The sequence below is a fragment of the Onthophagus taurus genome, chromosome 1 (genome assembly GCF_036711975.1).
Source record: "Onthophagus taurus isolate NC chromosome 1, IU_Otau_3.0, whole genome shotgun sequence".
Classification (NCBI taxonomy): domain Eukaryota; kingdom Metazoa; phylum Arthropoda; class Insecta; order Coleoptera; family Scarabaeidae; genus Onthophagus; species Onthophagus taurus.
This window is the reverse complement of record NC_091966.1, coordinates 8,022,519-8,044,798: the sequence shown is the minus strand read 5'-3', so window position 1 is coordinate 8,044,798 and position 22,280 is coordinate 8,022,519. Positions and strand designations below refer to the sequence as shown.

Sequence of the window (22,280 nt, the reverse complement as noted above, 5' to 3'; positions counted from 1 at the left end):
AAACATGCGTGGCAATACGGAAAGCGCTGAAAAATTTTATCCTGGTAAGCTTACTTTATCTGTTAAGACTATAGGAGTGACTGAATAAAATATATTCCGAAAAGAAGAACCATACTTTATTACTATAACTATAACTTAACTATATATAAATATAAAGAATGCTAAATGCTAAAAGCGAATCTTTTTTGAAGACCGTAGTCATGGTGATTGTAAAAATAGGATGGCGACTAAACAATCTATACGACGAAGTAAATAAACTACGCAGTTATCAGTGCAAAAGACGATCCGAACGGCACAGACATTTCATCTACGTGAAAACCGTCCTAAACTGCACAGTTTGTCGCTCAGACATGACGTCACACGTTGTAAACTGCACAGATAAACGGAAGGTGTGTACCCCCCTTAAGAATAGAATGAAAACTGATATTTTGTAATATTCTTCTGTAGTTTCTGTTTCAAAATTCGCTCTAAATCTTTGTCTAAATACAAGTCTTGGTCTTTTCAATTGTACTCCAAATACAATAATTGTTGTATATTCCACATCAACTGGTTTCCTTCCAGAAATATATCGTTAAAAGATGTTTCAACATTGTTTCGCAGATTTTTTTAGTTCTTCAATGTAATTTTCTGCAAGGGAAACTGCTTGAAACAAGTCGGTATTTATCACTTGAAGTAATTTTGACAAGGGTAGTGTGTATGCAAAAACGACTTCCATAACTAAAAGAGACAACATAAATTCGGAAGAATTTTGCAACAATGTTGCCCCAGGTGACGATTCGCGATCTTTCCAAGTTGATGTGTCTTCTAGAGCAGATACTACGGACTCTAACAGTTCTTTCATTACAACAATGGAATCTTGTCGTTGAATCCATCGCGTGGGACACAGTTGTTTCAATTTGTCTCGTCTTTATGTGGAATTTAACTCATTGATTTTTTCGGTTAAGACAATTTGTCGCTTTGGTGTATTAAAAAAAATTGTATGCATTTTTTATTATATCCATACAGTTTCTAATAGGCTGCACAGTACTGGCGTCTGAAATAGCCGGATTTAAAGAATGGGAAACGCAGTGAACATACACGACTGTCGGATATAGTTGTTTTAATATAGCTTGTGCAATTGCCCCTTTTGCCCTCCCTTGAATACGACACTGATCGTTACGTTTCTCGTAAAGGTCATGTCATTCAGGTTTGGCCAGGAGTGCCTTCGACCAGGAAGTGTAGATCAGGGGGTAAAGATCAAGTCCCAGAACTACTTTGATGAGATTATGATGAAGCAAATGCTTCCTTGGAGGCAGGCTCACTACAACGGATATTCTAACAGGACTCAGCGCCCACGCACGAAGCTAAGGTAGTTCAACAATGGTGCCAGACTAATTTTCCATGATCACTTCCACGAAGTGGCCGTCTACTCGCTTGATTTGGACTCCCACGACTTTTTCGTGTGGTCGGTCCTTGAGAGTAACGCTTGTGTAAAGTCCCCACAGTAATCTCAACAGTCTGAAACGCGCCCTTCAGAAGGCATGGGAAGATCTCGACGTCGAGTACCTCTCTGGCACAGAGACTGCTTTCTCCAAGCGTCTTCTGACTTGTGTGAAGACGAAGAGTGGATACTTCGAACATTGATTGTATATTATTGTTTATTAACATTTGAATAAAATTTATGCAAAATTTCAGATTCATATTTTATTTGACCTTTGGTGCTTTGACAAGTACAAAATGTGGGTAAAATGAAAAATACCTATCGTCATTCCACCAAACCTTACTGAACTGTGGTATCACTTATTTCATGGGATTGATGTTTTAGTAATCAATGTGGGACAAACACTTACTAATTGAAGATTGTTGCTTATCCTCCCTTTTTTTATGTTCAACACCTAATGGTTATTGTTTTGATCTCTTTGCGGCCATTGTATATCCTCGCTTTTCACACATTCCGCAAAACATAAAATAAACATAAAGAGGAGCTTTGCTGATTTAACATTCTTATAGAGCTGTGAGTGTTAGCACCTCTTTTCAATGTGATGGAGTTTTGAGTTTTGGTTATTTATGTGTGTATAATTTATTAACTATATACATAAATGTAAGAATTTGTGTTATATTTGTTTAAGGATACATCAAAAAAACTTAAATTAAAAACATTAAAATATAAACATATCGATATAGTAACATTTTACATTCTTAGGTTGCCTATCCTTGTTAAGTTGGCGTTCCTGACAAACGTCATCTCTGTCTTATAACCGGTTCTAATTGGTACGTTCGTATTTGCTATCCTTTACAGCTGGATTTGAAAACTTCGTTATCCGGTTTTCAAGGTGTTAAGGCAGTTGAAGAAATCTTATTTCGCAGAATAATTGTGTTGTACGAGATATATGTAACATGGATGAATTTACTGTTCAAGCTAGATCTGACAGTGAAACTTTTAAAAGTACAGATCTCTCAAGTAGTGATGAACGAGGTAAGAAGAAAGCCAAAGTTTTACGAAAACCTAAACGTCTCAGACGTAAGAAAAAAAACTTGGCTTCAAAGAAATCGAAATCGCCAAAGATGGATGAAGGATGGAGTGTTGCTATAAAGGTAAATAAAGTGCTTAGATTTTAGTTATTAAAGCCTGTAATTTAAAAGAGTTGTCACTGGATTTTTATAGTCATTTTTAATTCCAGTCTTCCAGTCAATCTTCCAGCCAAGGCAACATTTTCTCTGAAGCTACAGAAGAGCCTTTTTCTTCTGAGAAATCTGACACTTTGGTTAATCCTCTAACTTCTGATGATGACACTGATGATTGTTCTTATAAAAACACTCAAATAGGAGATATTATTAAAAGTGTTTCGAAAAATACAAAGAAGGTGTGTGATTGTGTTATTCTCCTTTATTTCCAACATGTTCTATTTCGTTTTTATTAAACTATAGGTTGAAAATGAATCAAAACTAAACTCTTCAGAAAGAGGAGATACTCCAATGCCTGAAGTCATTAAAAGTGTATCAAAACATCTAAAAAAGGTAATTAAACTTTCTTCATTCACAAGAACAAAATTAAACTTTAAATTTATCACCTCAATAACTTCCATTTCTTTCTTTTCTGAATTATAGGCTACAAGAGGATCAAAACTTAACTCCTCATTAGAAAGAGTACACCTTCAAAGCCCTGATGAGCCTATGATGATTGTCGAAAATAATGGACCTCGATTAACATTTCGAACAGATACTCTCAAAAAGAAAAACAGGGAATCTTCTACAACACCAAAATTAAGTAGCACATCAAAAGATAAACATAAAGGTGATTTTACTTCTTCTAATGGTAAAAATCATTCATTGAAAATTGATGAGTCCTCGACCTCTTCATCTGAACCATTACAAGATTCACAAAATTCAAGTAAAAAGAAGCAAAATGAAAGGGCTAAATCTTTTATTAATATAAATCGTCAAAGTAGACTTCAAAAGCCATCTCCGATCCCAGATATGGCCCAAAACTCTTCAACAGAAGACGAATGCGATAATGAAAATTACGCCATCGTCTCTAGTAACATTAAAACTCAACAAAGTAAAATTCAAAATAAATCTTTGAGTCAGCATAAGTTGACGCCTAAGGAAAACGTTGAATTTGATAATGAAGAAATGGTTACCAATAAGAGTTTGCGTAGACAAACTAGGAACATGACTAACTCTACAATTAAACAAAGGGATATGGATAAAGATTTATTTGCTAATAAAGCTACAAATTTAGATCAAAATTATTTGAAAGCTAGAAGTCCCATAAAATATGTTTCAGATAAATTTGCTGATTCAGATAGTGAATCTGAAAATGAGGATTCAAATAGTGCTGTTGACAAAGAAACAAATGAAACGTTTGATAAAAAATATGATAACTCTGAAAGTGATTCTGATACATCCGACAATAGTATTATTGCAGACAATAAAGTTTCTTCTATATTAATTGAAGATAACAAACAATCAATCCATACCAAACAAGATAAATCTCCAATCTATGATAAAACAAAAAACTCTTCCAGAGAAATGGATAGGAAATCTAATAAAATCACACATTCTACAAACAACATAATCTCAGAATGTATTGCAAATAATTCTGACAACATGGATTCTAGTTCATCTGACGATAGTACCATCAAGCAAAAACGTGATGGCTCTGTAATCCTTCTAAACTCAGAACTATCAATTATTAGTTTATCAGATGATAGCACTAAAGATATCACATTAAAAAATACCCCTATTTTAAAGGTAGGTAATAGGTTTGTTTAAGGGGGGCATCCCGGTCTAGGGGTATCTTCTACAGGGTGTATCTGAATGACTGCAACAAACTTCAAGGGGTGATTCTTTAGGGGAGTTACTTCAACTCCCCTAAGGAGCTACACTCCTCCAAAAATGGCGGAAAATTGTGGTTTAATTCTTTTTTCTCAAAAACCATAAACACTAGGAAAATGAAGTTTGAGGAATATGTTTCGATTCTTAACCCTCCGTTAGGCGCGCGGATATCCAGCAAATTTACGCATACATATATGTACTTCAGGGATGAATATCACGACAACTGTTCAATGAAAAAATTTGCAGTAAACTTTGTTATAATCACTGATCATTTCTATTATATTAACGTGAATTTAAAAATTTTTGGCTCCTTAGTTCTTTTTTTATAGCGAGTTAATCATAAAAAAACACCCGATTTTTTAGTTGCCTTAAATTACCGTCACTTTATGAACGTTTTTATCAAAAAATGTGAGACGAAAGAATTTGGTATTTCAACAGGTGATAGCCTAATATCTTCTGAATGCGAGGCATATTTTATTTTTTTCATATTTTGTATAGTTTCGCGAATTCTCGCGGTTTAAGAGAATGCTGTTATTTCGAAAATGGCTGGATGGATTTCAACACTTTTTCCACTGAATGTGGAATAACTCTGTATTTTAAAAGAAATGGTAAAGCGAGACTCATATCTTATGAGATTCTAAAAACATACATCTCAAGCTATCATCTGAACTAGAATAAACAAATAAAAGTAGATAGAAAGAAAATGGTGCTAATTTGAAAATTGTTTTTCTTTTATTTGAGTATTTTTAATATGTTAAAGGGTTGTAAAATTCCTAAAAATGAATATTTTGATTTTTGTAAGGATAATTTCGCAAGGAAATAACACAATCCTTGTTGTAATTGTAAAGTATGTTTAACCAAACATGTTGAATCGACGTTTCGAGCCGTTATAGGTCCATCATCTGGATTTTAATATAAATCTAAAAGAACAATTACAATTTTAAGCAAAAAACAACGACGAAACATTTAGAACTACTACATTTAAAATTTTTTTTTAATATTTTTTTATATTCTACAATTATAATCAAAATATACAATACTGCAACAGTGTCCGATAATGGACCATTTTCGAGATATTAAAAGATTTAGTTTCATAAGTTGAAATTGTTAACATCATGAATTTTAATTTGTTTTTATAATATACATAAATTCAAAAAAACGTAACATTGTGGAAAAACAGTGGGAGAGTTGATAATTGCCATCTATAATAATTATTTTAGTTATTATTTTTATAATCATTATTCTGGTATCAATGTGGTTCTCAAATGAACCAACGAATATTTTGATTTGATTCTAGTTCAGACGAAAGCTGTGTATGCGATTAATATGTGAACAAAGTTTGAGTAGAATTGAGCCGGTAAATTTTGAAGTATTGTGGTTACCAATTGCCAAACTGTTGTTTCGAGAAAAACGCGATTGAAGTTTTTATAACATCTATGTTGTGGAAACTTTGAAATACAAATATTTACAGTTAATCTATAGACTATAGATACAGGGTGGGGCAGAAAAACCTATCCGATTTCAAATCCCTTTTTCTCAGAAGAGGGAACAGGTAGAGTAGTGGGGTAAAAACCGTTAGAAGGCCGGTTTTACGCCATTTGTCAGTAGTCAACATGCCTTGGTCTGGTGAACATCGCGCTTTTGTTATTGAGCGGATTATCGAAAACGGCGGTTCGATAATTTCTACACAACGTGCATTTCGAATTCATTTCGGACTCGGGCGTCATGATCCTGTTCCACATCACGCTACGATTAAAGTGTGGGTGTCAAATTTTCGACAGACGGGATCAGCATTGAAAAAGAAGTCGCCTGGACGTCCCAGGACAGCAACAGGACCTGAAAACGTGGCCAATGTGCGAGCCGCGATTGAACATTCCCCGCGTCGTTCGGCGCGAAAACATTCGCTCGCTTTGGCGATTTCCAACCGCAGTATTCGGCGAATTTTGCACCGGGACCTCAAAATGCATCCCTACAAAATGGTTGTTGCACAGGAACTATTAAATTTGAAAATGGCATAAAATTTGCGATATGTTAATAAAAAAAAATTTTTGTCAAGTTGAGTGGTTTAAATTTTATAACGTTTTGAAATCGGATAGGTTTTTCTGCCCCACCCTGCACATATTCGGAATATCTTTGGATAGCCAAGCCATAAAACTTTGTCTGTTCATTGCAGTTAACACAGCTAAATGAAAATTTGTTTTCTAACATCGTTAGTTGTCAAAATCATTTGGGTGAGAGAGCAACACGCGTTTGTAGTAGAAACCTATTTTTTTCACGAAACCAATCAATTGTCGCGATGCAGTGGGTGTTCTGTTCATGGTACAATATTCTCACTCGAGCGGTTGTTGCTGCCCATAGATTCATCTTGTAGTGGGTGGAAGCTTTTAGGGCAGTTGGAAATGTTTTCTGCAAGAGATCAGTAGCAGCACGGACCATTATAACACCTGCAAACATCTACGCAGTTCGAGCTTCTAGGCGCTCAGCTTGAAAACATACTGTCCTATGGTTGTCATCAATTCTTCATGATGAGTTACACTTTCATCCATACAAATTTTTTGAGTTCACATTGAATTGTTAATATATTCCGGTTATTATCATCATCATCCTGATTTAACGAACCTATCAAATCTAAATAAACTTTTTTAAATCTAAATATACTTTATGAGGTATCGAATGTTTACAACGTTGGCATTTTTCGCACTTTTTTACGAATTTTGTTATATCAACTTTTAGATTTTCCCATAAATAATACTGTTTAATGTTAGCACACATACGATTTGTACCCGTATGTTTTTTGTTTTCCGTCTAACCCAAAAGGATTCGCTGCCCAGATGGTTGGAGAAAGTTTTTCGTTTCTGTAAAATTTGTAAAACTATTGCTCCCGGTGAAACATGCAACGTGTTGTTTGCCATGTTTCAGGAAAAAAGTCCCGGAACTGCTCGGAGAAACCGCTCCCGATAATCCAAAGTCTCCGTCACATTTGGTTGATTTGATTTTTTTTGACTCTCTAGACCGGAGCCCCCGTAAAGTGAAAAAAAACATAAAATAGAGTCTATTGTGTTAACGCTCAATTCTGCAAACCAAGTTAATGTTATAAAAGTAACTAATATTTACTTTCTATGTTATTGTATTAGTTAAAACCTGGATCAACTAGCACTGAAATTAAGAAAGGAAGGCGCACAAATTCGATCGTTCAAAATAGCAGCAAAATTCAAAAACAATCTGGGGAGAGTATGCATGAGATAGACGAAATATCTGCACTTAATGAAACATTTACAGTGAGTAAAAATATATTTTACACTTTATATATATATATATATATATATAAATACAGGTGTTTAGAAATTACTCAATGTTAAAATGTTGTTCTACTATGTTGCCAAATGTCTTTTCATGAAGATATGATAATGAAAAAATGTTAAAAACGAACTTTAAAGTTAAAGAAAATAACTACCAAAAAAACTAGTCTTCAAAATTCTTTTTATTCTAAATTTATTTAGCAGCTTATTAATTAACCGATATTAATGATTATTTGTGGACAAATTACCCTAACTTTGAGAACCTCATGCAGACGTATGAAGCATGGTACAACATTTCACGTGTATCCGTCAATTTCTAAACAGCCTGTATAATAACGAATGTTTATCCTTGAGTGTGTGCGTATGGCCCTATCTCTTTTTTACATTTTAATGTTTTGTGACAATCTTACAAATTTTGCCCACATTTTGTTGCTAAACTTTAGCTTTCTGTATAGTTTTCCTCTTTTGGTGATTATCTTGTTATCTAAGTATTCCAAGTGTCTCGCGATCTTCTTCTCTTTCCCCTACTTTTTTGCCAACCACACTCGTTTCACCTGTCTAGTATTCTGCATTCTTTCTAGATGTCCCCACCAACTGAACTGCCTCTTTTCCATAAAATCATCCAGAGCTTCAATATTTAACTCTTTCCTGATGTCATCATTCCTAATCTTGTCTCTTTTTGTCACCCCCTTTTTATTATTTCATTCATATACATTACAAATAAGGTAATAATACTTTATTTATTTTGTAGAGTGAGAATCCTATTGCAGCTGCATTAAAGGAATTCAAATTTGAAAAGAATGAAATATGGACTGACCCTAAAAGCCATACATTTTGTGGTGCTGATATTGCACCGCCAAAAGATGAAAAACGAGAAACCTACAATTTAGAAAGTAGCGTTATCGATTTAGGTGCTTTAAAAAGTTTGGAAGATAACGAACAAAGAAGTCTGAAAAGGTCATCAATCGGACAAAGAATTGCAAAACGAAATAAACAGGTACCATTAGAAAAATTATCTACTACATTGAAAGCTAAGGGAAAATTAAAAGATAAGAAATCGCACATTTCTAAACAATTGGTGAAAGGTGTGTTAAACGAAAGTAAAAAAAATGTTACATTTAACGGAACTATTTCATCAAAAATTAAGCCAACTAAAATGCCGAACTTTTCGAAAATTCATCAACAACAGTTGGATCGTAGCGAAAGTTTAGTGGATTATGTCCAACGAAAACAAGAAAGATCGCAGCATTTATTATCTACAGGAAAATCACTTGGTGCAAGAAAATCAGCTACTCCAAAACCTTCAACTGCTGTTGCTTGTAAACAACTTAGTTTTACGCCGCAAGCCGGGTGTAGTTACTGGAATGATTCAACTATAAAATCTGAAAAAACCAAAATGAATAATAAAAAATTGATTCGATCAGACGCATTTGAATATGATACAGATGAAAAAAATCACCCACAAAAGAAACGTGTAACTTATTCATCGCCATTTGAGGAAAATGTAAAACCACCAAAAGTTTTTGCTAAAACACCAGGAAAGCCAAAGTATATTTCTGAAACGCCCAGTATAGATACACCAAAAACAGAAAATAAACTTCCTTGTAAATCACCAAGAGTTAATAAAACACAAGGAAAAACATTTATGAATCTGACTCCACAGAAAAAATCCGCAGATGGTGTGGTAGTAAAAAGTGAAAAAACACCAAAAAGAGTATCTCCAAAAACGGTTAAAACACCAAAAAGAGTATCTCCAAAAGCGGTTAAAACACCAAAAAGAGTATCTCCAAAAGCGGTCAAAACACCAAAGAGAGTGTCTCCACAAGTAACTAAAACGCCTAAACGAGTGTCACCAAAATCGGAAAAGAAAATGGTGTTGGTTAAGTCACCAAAAAGTCCAATTACTAAACTGGTACCATTAAAACTATTTCCATCAACATCATCATCATCCCAAACCAAAACTAATTGTTCTAAAAAAGTTCTTGTGAACGTCGTTGCCTCGAAAAATTCAAAGAATGTGCTAAATAAACAGGTCCCAAAGAAAGTGACCCAAATACCAAGACAAATAAGAAAAGAAAATGATTTAAATGTTAATAATGTTGGGCAACAGCCTTCCACAAGTTCAGCTATGGGTGGAGTAGTAAAAGAGAATATGAAACATCAAAAAACAGTGGGAGTTGTTAATGAGGACACTACAAAAGCTTCTAATTCCCCAAAGAAAAAGGTAAAAACACGATTGGACAAGGAAGCGCTTAAAATGGCTGCCAATAAAAGTAGGGTTGTGCAGACTGAAGATGTTGAACAAAAAAGAGAAGTATTGAAAGGTATGAGGAGCAACCGAAGGTTTGATTTATTAATGAAGTTTAGAAATAAAAAGTGAAAGAACATTTTACAATTATTAATGATTAATTTTAATGCGTTCTGTTATTACATTTTTTTTATAAGTTGTCTAATTATTCCCTTCAATTTATACTGTTCAAGGTTTTTAATAAAATCATTATGTATTATTTATATACAATTTTTTATTCCCTTTTTTAACCCACAAAAAATGTGCCTAATTGTAACATTAAAGATAGTTGTTTATGTATATGGTAAAAATATGAATGTGTTCTTTTATAAAGTGTAAGTATTCTCGTTATATTTTCTTTTATAATTGTTGACTACTTTTTGTGCTGAGAGTGGATTTAATACTTTCGGTCAAAACTTAATTAAACCAGTCTATTATAATTCTTTTGTTATAGCATGATTACGTAAGAATACTTTGAATGCGTTTTGTAACTTATGTTCTAGTATCTTTGGAATTACCTTATATCTCAAGTATAGATTCATTCAAGTTAATTTGTAATTAATAATAAAAATCAAAGAAAATATTGAAAGCTTTATTTTTGAATATAATTTGATACACATGATAGAATATTAATATAATTCACATTAAGTTAAGAACGAAATAATAATATACGCTAAAACCTAATCGAATTTCCAAGTTATTTTCACAATTTATAAATGGGATTAGCCACAAACCCATTATCCGGTGACCACTAATATTAATCGAAAGTTTTGTCGGAAAGTCGTTAAGGTTTCATTTTAAGCTTATTATAGGTAAACACTAATAATTATTTAAAATTTATACCAAACAAAGTCGTCCCTTTATACACTTCTTTTTTAATCTCCCTTTTTGTTTTGATGATTTACCAAAACGAATCTTGATTATGAGTAATAAATACAGTATTAGAAAATCATACATTGAAAAAGAAACAATATTCTTCGCTATACAAATTTTTTTTTAATATCGATCGTTTCGGCAAATCATCGCGCTTAGTCATTCTACATTAATTTACGACTACTTTTAAGTACCCACGCTAAAATCTGTTGTTTGGTTTAAAAACCACAACTTTGATTGTAACAAGTGGATTAACGATTCTTATCCCGTGTTAGAATAAAAGTTGTGGTGTACACTTTTGTGTTGGGTAACACGATTTTTTAATATTTCTAACGTTTTGTTCATAGAGTTCACGTCGCTACAGTATAATAAATAAAATACCGCTTTTTTTATTCTCGTAAAAAGCATAAAGAATATCATTTTGTTCTTGTATATTGGACACTATATTAACCGTATAATATGTGCTTAAATATGGACTCTTTTTGGATGTATAGGTGAAGGAAAGCGGGTGTTTTTTTTTTTCAAAGATCGTTTTAAGCTTTGCGTTCACGTTTTGAGCCACAAGCGATAATAGTTTGTCACGTACGGAAATTTTCGTCGATATATGGTTCTTTTTAGACATTTACTTATAAGTAATATTTGGGAGTATTTATATTAATAATTTACTTTTTGCTTTCTTCCTCTAATTCTTGAAGAAGACGTTTCATCTCATCAGAAAGCATATGTTGATCTTGAATGGGTCTAAAACACAAAAAAAAGTTATCGATTTCACATTTTTAAAGATTTCATTTTTTACCTTTCAGCTTGACTTTGTTGTTGATGGTCTTTAGTTGTGGGTTCTTCAGTTTCAACTGTAATTTTAAAATCAAATTAGTTGATTTATACATTATAGGGATATCATGCAATATGTGCTCATAAAATTTCAATAATGAATAAATACGAAAAATAGGGTTTAATGATAACATAAAGAGAATATTTCGATAATGAGTGGTCATGTGACATACAGTGTGTTTAGTGCTAAATACAACACATATTGAGGAAATATTTTCTGTAAAATGTGTTAACCCAACCCATTTATTAGTGTTATAAGTGTTAGAACATCTTGAATGTTTGTATTTATAAATGTTAATGAACACATAAAACATGCAAACAAAAAATTTAGTTCTAATTTAATATAACGCATATAATATTTTGGCAAATCTTTAAAAGAATATTTTAATATAGACAGTTAAGTATTGACCAACAAATAAGAAGTTAAAACAGAGGAAATTCAAATTCCTACAATATCTTCATCAAGGTGATTAAAATTTGATTTTTTACAGAGATGGAAGAGAAATTTGAAACTACGGTTATGCAAATAAAAATTAACGCCTCGGTTATTCCACAAATTGTAACAAGCGCAGGTAGGTGTTGACTTTCGGGTAAGTGAGGAGGAAAAACATGAATTATATGTGATGTGCTATCTACCATGTTGAGGTAAATTAAATCTCCAGTCGTGTTCTCTAGGATCCACTTCAGTTTGATCATCAATACTGATCTCATAGCGTAGAGGACGCCTACGAGCCCCTTGTGCTGAGAAATATATAAGGTCCATCAACCAAATCGTTGAATTTAAAATGTTTTCATCTTTTGTGTTTGTTGAATGTGTTAGTTTGTGTTTTGTTGGTGGTGTTAGTTTAGTACAATTACGAAACTGTACAATTATGTGGCCAAAATATTGGAAGGATGTGTTATTAATAAATATTGTAGGTGCTAAGGGGGCTAATATAACAATAATAATGGGGTTATTATGCATTACGTTTCATGACGTGATTGATTAACGTGATTTGGTGATAATTTTCTTCTACTTAATATTCCAAGATTTTGGTATACTTGAATCCATAAGTACTTGTGTCTAAACTGTTTAATTTAATTTTATTTCCTCACCTGTTGTAACTGTTGTAGTACTCGTTGTTACGGTATGTTGTGTTGTTGTTTGATCCTCTTTCGGTTCTGCAGATTCACCTACACAGAAATAAATGTTACTTTCAAAGTTTACTTTAATTTTAGCAGAATAAGAAGTTATTGGTAAATGTTAAGGCAGATTCATGCATAAGAAAAATAAAATCATTTGAAAAAAACATGCAAACAGAAAACTTACCGAATAAAAATGAAATTGAAACGGAAATCACGTGCTATACATAATCTTAAAATAACTGAACTTATATATTTAAATCCTTTTTTATTTATAGTATATAGCGTAGTTGCATTGAAGGAAATTCAACAACCAACCTGTTCTGGTTCCGGGGACTGATGAGAAAAACGATGTTGAGGAATCTTGCGCACGGTGAATATCAAACTGTTGGGTGTAAATCGTTTTTGATCCTTTTTCATCTGTATATGTTCTCTTCACAACACCTTCCGGTTCTTTTTCATCACTTTTAATTATATATCTCTTTCGAATTACTCTTTTAACATGAACGTTTCCGTCTGCGTCGATGTCTTCAGTCTCATCAACCTCTTCTCCTTCCCCAAAATCGTCGAGAAATTGTTGTAATTGCCTATCAACATCTGGACCGGTGAATGTAACTTTCTTTATGTCCGGTGGTAACTCAACACGTCGATGAATTGTATGTGAATAACCGTCTTCTTCGCAAGGCTCTATCACTTCAGTAACGTACGGTTTAGAATCTTGCGTGTATTCGGTGGAGTACATACTTGATGTTCCAGCATCTTCCACAAACCAAACTTTTCTAACAGCTGCAGCTATATCGACTTGTTGTTGACCTGTGGGATCAATAGTATCAGTAGAAGATACCATTGTATTAGATCCTCCACTAGTAAAGCTACCTGAATAAACGGAGTCACTTTCGTATTGATATGTAGCATGCGTTGCGGTTGAAGTAGACGCTATACTATCTGTACTTTCAATTAGATGTTGTGGTTTCGTTTCGGCGAAATCACCCATGTCTTCTTTTACAGAAGAACTAAAATCTTTACCGGTACTTGAACTACTTTGATCGAATCCTCCTATTCGTGACCCATCTTCATCTATCGAATCAGAGGTCATCAAACTCGGTTTTGTACTGGCCATCATTTCTAATGAATCACTTGTTATCATGTAACTCTTATCGCCTTCTCTTATCTCAATACTATCGCTCATTATATTATCTCTGGCTGATTTTTGTGCCTGAAATTCAATTGAATCTGTGCTAGCCGTCATTATATCGGCAGCGGCGGTTTTTTGATCCAAACTATCCGTACTGTCGTGATGAGCGGGTTTGTCGGCTTTAAGATCAAGTGAATCTGTTGAAGCCATCATTGGGTCACCGGTAGGAGACCATTCACTTTTACTACTCCCTCTAACTATTGGTGTATCTAAATCTAAGTCAGGAACTTTGGCGACTTCTTCAAAGGAGTCACCGCGACCAAGTGACTCTGTTTTTTCGACTTCAATAAACCTTTCGACGTTGGTTTGAGCCTGTCTAATAATTTCGTCTATTTCAAACAGTCTTTTTTCGTAGTCTTCATCGTCTGATTCCGGTATTAATTTTTTATCGGTTCCAGACATAGTTTCACAGCTCTCAGTTTCAGAGGCAACACTTTCGGGACCTTCATCAATTTGAGCAAGCATTGCTTCTTCTTCTTTAGCTTTAATTTCAATTCGATGAGCAGCGGCGCAAGCCATTTCCAATCCTTCAAATTCTTTTAAGGAACTTACGGAGACATCGTCTCCTTGACCACTTCGTCCAGCATTGTTAAATCTATTTTTATAGCTTCCGTTACTGGACGAATCTTGTGATCCAACAATACATCTTCTATTTTCTAGTGACATAGCTCGTTCTAAGTTTTCAAATTCTTGCAAACTGGACATGGACACATCATCGTGTTCTCCAGATCGTGTGAAATATTTTCTTCCCGCAAGAACGTCGTATTCAGGGGTTGATGAGTATGAATCTTTAACACTGCTAGTTCCAAATTCTTTTTGAGAACTTAAACTACCTATACGCGATGAATCGATATCGTTGGCGTCTTCTTCTTTTATATCTTCTAAAGGTCCACGTTCAAATTCCATTTCGTATCCATATCCAGCTGCCAACATCGCTGCGTGATTACCTTGAAATTGTTGCTCTATCCATTTCTTATTTGCCTCTAATTCTTGGTCATATTCATATACATAATCTCTCGGACTTTTTCCTGTTGTACCAGCAGCTTTATCGCCTGGCTGTGGCGGACTTTCCTCAAAATCGAAACCGAGTTCTTCACTAGAAGATCCATCAGGGTAATATTTAATATCTGTCATTTTTGTAACTGGAGATGGAGCTGATTTTACAAGATATTCCTCGATTTCCTTATCACTTTTTTTAATTACTTTTTTCGACGTGATTTTCATACTTTTGCCTTCAGTATCCATCTCTTGAGCTTCTTTAGCAACTTCTTCTATAACAACAAAATCATCTATGAGGTCTGGTTTTTCTAACATTTCGAAAGAGTCGCTATTTGGGGACTCCGGGGGTGATGGAGGGACGGCATAACTTGCCGCCTCTGCTAATTGTACAACGGGTTCTTCTGGTTTTGTAATTTCTTCCTTAACAATATCTTGTTTAACATCTTGTTTTGCAACATCTTGGATTACATCTTCTTTTACAACATCTTGCTTTATAATTTCTTGTTTTGCAATTTCTTGCTTTATAATTTCTTGTTTTACAATTTCTTGTTTTTCAACTTCTTGTTTTACAATTTCTTGTTTTTCAACTTCTTGTTTTACAATTTCATCTTTGTATTCAAAAGATTTCTTTGTAACTTGACCTAAATCTCCTTCAGTTTCTTTTTCGGTCTCATCATCAACTTTCTTGATTAATTTTTCTTGTTCTCGAGCGGCAATTTCTTTAGACTCAGCCTCCTCTCTTTCTAAATCAGGATAATGAAAACCGCGATCAACTAAAGGTGCCATGTGTTGAGTAACTGTAATATCAGGTATAGAAGCAGGACTAACATCTCGAATTTGTTGTCTTTTCTTTTCAAATTCTTTTTGAGCTTTCTCTCGTGTTTCTAATTCATGCTTCTCGGCGTCTTCGTCCTCTAAAATAGGACAGATTTGTTTTATTTTGTGAGCTGGTGAGATGTGAGCAACCATGCTAAAAGCTGCTTCAGCTTCGGCTTCTTCAAAGCTGGATTTTTCGCTAGATGTACTGCTTAGTTTACCGGTTTGGGAATCTCTTTTATCAAAAATTTCTTTGTAAACAGGTTTATCGGAAGAAACCTCCATTAGAATTTGTTTCTTAATTTCAACAATTTCTTGAGCTCGCGCAATTGCCGAACTGTATTCTTGTTCTAATTCGCCAACACTTGCTTGTGCTTCTGAACTAAATTCAGGAGTATCATCTTTAATTTCACATTCGTCGCATGGTTCAGGTGTAGACGGTCTTTCAACTGGGTCACTAATCGGCTCCGATGATTGCTTAGCTAATTCAGCTAGTTCAGAATCTGAATACGCAGTGGATGTAATCCTTTCTCTTTCGCTGTCTGATTTACTAACTTGGGACTGAGGTCGTGATAAATCAAATACTTCATTTTCATAATCAGTGTCAAGATAGCGACCTTCTCGTAGGTCTCGATGAAATCCTTGATCCGCTTCAGTTTCGTAATAATCATCTTTTTCAGATTCATCGATATCCTTTTTCTCGAGACTCCTACCTTCTTTCATACTCAAACCGCTTGTATATTTATCACTTTCCGCTAAATCAGATTGAAGACGCTTTTCAGCTTCTGCTGTCATGGTTGAGAGAATATTACTAGATATAGTACTTTCACACCTTCGATGACCTCTCTTTTTTGGGTCGAATGGTTCATCTTTTAATTTCAGTTCTTCTTGAGATGTAACTTGTGTGCTTACGTTTTGTATACCATTTTCCGCGACTGTGGATGTTGTAAGTGTGACAGAATCAATGTGTACGTCTTCGCCTTGTGGATAAGTTGATGTAGCAATGGAATGTTGCGGTGGGGTAGTTATGTCTTCATTTCCGAATTGCTCTGATCTTCCGGATGCTGTTAAATCAATTTCATGTCTATCGATTTCACCAGGTAATCGTTCGATAACGGTTCTTAAAGCTGTAGCGCTAGACGTACTTGAAAGACTCACACTTAAAACACTTCCTTCGTCTAAACTCGTTCCAAAGCGTTCATCACCGTCTTGCGTAGTTTCGAATTGTGGAGATTCGGGTACCAAAACTTTAGGTTCCGGTTGGAAAGTCATTTCACATGATCTCTTCATTCTAGATGGCACATCTTCTGAGTCTTTAACATCAGCATCTTCTTCTGAAATATCTATGGATCCTTGATCTGGAAATATGAGTTCGGAGTCACTAACTTCAGTACTTTGTCTTTTAGCAAATAATCCGCGGTCCACTGAAATGTCATCAATGGTTTGTCCGGTCATGTCGCCTGGATCGCATTCTGATGGTACTAACGTTTCGGATGCTTCAGATACTTCAATACTAGCTAAATTACCTGAACTCTCACTATCCAAGCTTTTCATGCTTTCTTTTGAACTAAGGCTGCTAACAGCCGTGTGATAAGATGTCATATGAGTAGGTGCTGATGATACATCTTGTTCGGTTAAAGCACTTTCGTATTCAGAGGAGGCAGCCGCAACTAAACCTTCCACATCTGATGAGCAAGGTCGACTTTTTCCACTGTCAAGCTCGAAACTCTGATAATAACTCTCCCCTGATGATGAATATGCTTCAAAATCGATTCCTGATTTCCTATCCGGTTTTAGTATTGGACTACTACTACTTGTGTCACTATGTAGTTTTGGTTTACGCAGAATTACATCAGCTTTCTCTTTGTCAAAGGACCTCTTTCCAGAAGAACTCGTAGAAATTTGTTCTTCCGGCGATTTGAAATCATCGGATTTCGACTCATCGCTAGATGTTCGTTTGACTTCAATAACAGTTGTTACACTGTGATCTGTAACTATTTTGTCTATATCCTCGGGTAAAACTTCAGGTAGAACTTCTACAGTGGTGGAAATTGTTCGCGATTCGGTATGAGTGGAATCCACAACAACAGTGCTACTACTAATTTTTTTATGAGTTGAAATTTCTGAGGTTTTGTATTCAACATCATCGTCTATTTTAGTTTCATCTTTTTGATCTACAATCGTTTCTATTTCACTTTTGGTTTTTTCTTCTACTTCTTTTATTGTAGTAGATTGTTGCTCAATTTGTCCTTTATCGAGTTCTTCAACGACTTTTTCGTCTGATTTGTAAGATCCGGACATTTGGTACAACTCGGTTTGTTCTTCTTCTAAATGAACTTCACTCTTTAAAACATCATCTCCCATAGACTCATCAATTGTTATTGTGACACCGGAAATATTTTTCGTATCTTCTTGCACATCTGTAGTTTCTTTTTTAGAAGCTTTAAATTTATCTTCTTGTACTTCTTCAGATTCAGAGATAACTATTTTAGTTTCTACGTCAGTTATTTCTGTTTCATGAACTTTTCCATGCATGCTACCTTCATCTTTGGCATACCACTCAGTTCTTTCTTTATCTTTTTGATACTTTTCGGTCACCTTGGTATCTTTTTCAGTTTTGTGTTCGGTAAATTTATCATCGTCGGATTCGTGATCTTGTGAATCGCTCCTTCCGAGTACGAAATGATCACCTAACGTTAAACCAAGTTCTCTGGAAAGCTTTCTTTCAACAGATCTCTCAACTTCTAAATGTTCTATTTGAGCTTCTAAAATATTACCACGACTTCCTGACGGAGAATACTCTCCGCCACTATATCTTAAATCTTCATCAGTTATTTCCATGCTAGATGCTTGGGTATCACCTCTTGAAAGTTTGCTAAGTTGTCGTTGTTTTCTCGCCAAAACAGATTGTACTAATTCGACTTCGCGAGAATCTAATCCCTTCGCTTCAGCTAACTGTTTCAAATATTCGGAAACTTCATTTTGTGGTAAATCTGGAATTGTTGGTTTAACATCTGAAGTTGTGTCACGTCGTTGAATTTCCGCTTCTATGTCGGCTAAAAGTTCATTGGCGATTATTCTAGCGTCTACGTCTGATATTCTTTGTTGATGTAAACTTTCTAAAATTAACTTTTCGATTTCATCGTGACTCTCGGACTTCAACTTATCAGAACAAACCGATTCTGAATGATCTTGATGTATTTCAGAACCTAAATCCGATTCTTCATGCACACTACTACTTAGATCGTCATCTTTTTCCACGATGGTTTCTTTTGCTGTTTCCGCTACTTTCTCTTCGGCCGGTTGTGATTCAATCGATACCTCCCAAACGGTATCTTGCACGTGTTCTTCCGGTAAAAATATTTCTTGTTTTTCTTCATCGCTTTCTTCACTTATTCGTCTTTGCTTTCCAGATAAGCTAACTGTTATTTCTGGAATAGATTCTTCTGCATAAAAAGACGTCTTCGGTGACATCTCTACTGCGTTTAACGAATCCAGCGACTTTGTTTCGATGTCCGTGGCATCTTCAAGTTCCGCTAATTTTTCAGAATCTTCAATTTCGCTCTTATCTACGTGAACTTCCATAGAATCGCTAGGTTTTGAAGTTTGATCTTCTTTGTAGTTTGTTATACCAGCGTCGATGCTGCGATCGGAAAATACGCTCTGTTCGGATTCTGTAGAAGATTGTTGAATGTGAGTACCAACTTCAGGATCTTTGTGCGTTGTGTGAATATCTTTTGATCCTGATAGTTGATAATCACTTTTGTGCGCTATTATTTCTTTATCTTCTTTAATAACAGAATCCTTAGACATTTCTTCTATTGAAGGATGTGTGGGAATTTTGCCGTTGAGTTTGATACTTTCTCGAATTTCTTCTAAGGAATGTATCGGTTCTTCTTTGTAAGTATCTCTATCGATATCGCTGGCATAAGTTAATCTGCTAGCATCTGATTTTTCTTGTTCCATTTCGGAGGAATCTTCGATTTCTTCTTTTTCTTCTAAACTCTGTGGTTGTATTTCTATATGTTGTTCTATGTCCCTCATCATGATGCTATCCCTGTCTATTTCACTTGCGTATGTTATTTTGCTCTCTTCCGATTTTTCTTCCATTTCTGAGACGTCATCAATTAAGACTTCTTCGCTTTTCACTTTTTGTTTTAATTGTAATTCTGAATCAAAACTTGTTAAACTTAGTTTTGATGATATAGGTAATTCGTTGGTTGAGAAATCATGTTGTTTACGTGAAAATTCGTCTATTTCTTTGCTGCCTAATTCCTCTGATGTTTCAAAGTCTTGCATGGTAACGTCAGTTGTACTTTCATCCACAGATTCCTCCATGTGTTTAAGATCTCTTTCTATAGGTTTAATTTCTTTTTCTGATTTGGGTTTTGTGATAATTTTAGTGGATATAATGGAACTAGTTTCTTCAAATGATTTTGCTAGATCTTTCACTGATTTTCTTTCGGTCGTTTCAATTACTTCTTCTGAAATTTCACTTTCTTTTTTGTGTGTAAAACTAGGTGAATCGTCGAATGTTTTTGTAATGTCTTTAGCACTACTACTTTCATGAATTGTTTCACTACAAACTGTTTTACTTCCGCAGGGTTGTTCTATTGCAAAGCTTAATGTTTTTCTTTCAGGCGATGGTTCTTCTTCTAATTCTGTCATGAGTTGATCCTCTACCATTTCTTTTTTAATTTGATTCTCGTAATATTGCTTTCTAAGCAGCACGTTTTTAGCTGATAGATCGTATAGATCTTCTGTGGGTAGCGACATTGAACGTTCATAAATGCTCTTTTTAGCTGATGGTTGGAAGACGCTCATTTGGCGGTCTCTAATTTGGGGCACTCTATCTTCTATCTCAGAATCGGAAATGTAATGTTCTACATCGCCGCTATCTGAAATGTAACCTGTGTTTTCGTAACCCGTACTTTGATTTATTGATGTGTCTTGATCAGAATCAGAGTCATCTTTTCGATCTTGATCTTCTTTTTGATCTGTTTCTGTAATATCTTTCTGGGACATACGTAATGATGGATCAATGAAAGAAGATTTATATTCACTAATTGGTTGACTTGATTTATCTAAATCATCTTCACTAACTTCAGCAATGCTTTGTGAACTTTGTAAAGCGATTCTAGGTTTTGGAATTGGGGGCTCCATAGGTAACTCGTGAATTGATGTTCGTTTCTTTGCAACACTCATTTTTTCAGTGAATGATTCTTCATGTAAGCTCATGCGTTTTTTAATGGTTGGCTCAGGTTGACCTTCCTTGGATATCGTTTCCCAGAATTTCTTTTTATCGGAGTATGTATCAGAAGCAGTTTGGGGTGAATCATCTGCGTCTAATGTGTCATCTCTAACAGGCGAAATTGATTGAGTATGGGTGGTACTATCAGTTCTTTCGAAGCTGGCTTGGACATCAGGTGATTTAGTAGATCTAGGTTTTGGTTTCGGTACAGTTTCAATCGGTATATTAGTATCAGTCTCGGTAGGTTTCTTTGTTAATTGGACAACTTCTAAAAATAGGGATTATTGTTAGCTTCTAGCTAGTTACATTGGGTATTACGCAGGCAGGTATATACATTAAACAGAACGTGAAACCGTTAACTTACCATATATGAAAAACACCGAACTGAAAGAAACATACTCGAAACTTAAACATGATGTTAATTGAAAACGAAAATGCTAAAACGTTTGCTAAGTTGGTGTAAAAATCTCCACATAGAAAGTAAGCTACACGCATGCAAAAATAAAAGAAATATATCCAAACATATCGGGCCCATCCTCTAGGTCGGGAGATTGTTACATCTGCTCTATTTACCTAATTTGCGATTCTTCTTAGATTTTTTATTCTTTTTCTTGTTTTTCTTTGAAACTTTAGAAGCTGGTATGACTAACACTTCATCTTCAGACACGAATATATCGGGTATTGGATTAGAGTCACTTTTTGAGGTGGAGGGTTCCATATCATCCAAAATAGAGGTTTGATTTGAATATATACTTTGAGTTGAATCAAAAGGACTACTTCTTTGTAACCAATTAACAACTGCATTCATTAAATGGCCTTTTGATAATGAATCTGTACTTCCTAGAGATTTTGCCATTCTATCTTCACTTCTTAGTGATTCACTACTACCAACAGGGGTTAGGAACATATTGGGATGCGCATGCAATATGGTATCTATAAGAATCCCCCTTTTATATGCATGTAGGTCTGGTAAGCTACCACGATCGTCTTCGGTTTTGAATTCTCCCGACCTGAATCCCATTTCGGATTTGGCACGTTTATTTTTTCGTCTCATAACAGGGGACGGGCAAGGGCTTCGCATTATTGGTATGACGTCAACTTCGACGCCAGCTTTATTAACGGAATTACCTTTATTTAATGTGACAGGTCCCATATATACTATATCACCTACGGAATTAAATACTGTTGTCTTGTCTGGACTAGATCCCGATATGTTTGCTAATGGTCGGTGAAAGAAATGTGGAAGTGTGCATGCTTGATTATATAAAAATGGCAGAACACGATTATGAG

The 22,280-nt window shown here is 34.8% G+C and overlaps 2 protein-coding genes across 9 annotated transcripts in view; one reads left to right on the top strand and one right to left on the bottom strand.

Moving 5' to 3' along the window:
* The first annotated feature begins 2,285 nt into the window (after positions 1-2,285).
* Positions 2,286-10,127, top strand: LOC111414857 (dentin sialophosphoprotein-like). The gene is made up of 6 exons (XM_023046309.2): positions 2,286-2,574; positions 2,661-2,843; positions 2,908-2,997; positions 3,088-4,233; positions 7,452-7,595; positions 8,368-10,127. The coding sequence occupies exons 1-6, from the start codon at positions 2,377-2,379 to the stop codon at positions 9,994-9,996; spliced, it is 3,390 nt and encodes a 1,129-aa protein (XP_022902077.2). The 5' UTR covers positions 2,286-2,376; the 3' UTR covers positions 9,997-10,127.
* A 354-nt stretch (positions 10,128-10,481) lies between these two features.
* Positions 10,482-22,280, bottom strand: part of LOC111414889 (titin-like) — an 86,082-nt gene continuing 74,283 nt past the window's right edge. For 2 of the 8 annotated variants that reach the window (XM_023046356.2, XM_071196179.1), the window contains 5 exons: positions 21,564-22,157; positions 12,703-12,780; positions 12,244-12,348; positions 11,573-11,627; positions 10,482-11,517 (listed from right to left, as the gene is read on the bottom strand). In XM_023046356.2, coding sequence (XP_022902124.2) covers positions 11,439-11,517; positions 11,573-11,627; positions 12,244-12,348; positions 12,703-12,780; positions 21,564-22,157 — 911 coding nt within the window. In that variant the 3' untranslated portion in view covers positions 10,482-11,438. Of the gene's footprint in view, positions 11,518-11,572; positions 11,628-12,243; positions 12,349-12,702; positions 12,781-13,047; positions 21,259-21,563; positions 22,158-22,280 lie in introns of all 8 variants that reach the window. The other 6 variants (XM_071196190.1, XM_071196188.1, XM_071196192.1 and 3 more) reach the window with 6 other exon arrangements.

What these genes read in the sequence shown, in the direction of transcription:
- LOC111414857 (XM_023046309.2), top strand. Translation starts at nt 2,377, where the DNA reads ATGGATGAATTTACTGTTCAAGCTAGATCTGACAGTGAAACTTTTAAA. An exon ending in TATCAAAACATCTAAAAAAG is followed by an intron (nt 2,998 to 3,087) that starts GTAATTAAACTT and finishes TCTGAATTATAG; the next exon opens with GCTACAAGAGGATCAAAACT. An exon ending in CACTTAATGAAACATTTACA is followed by an intron (nt 7,596 to 8,367) that starts GTGAGTAAAAAT and finishes TTTATTTTGTAG; the next exon opens with AGTGAGAATCCTATTGCAGC.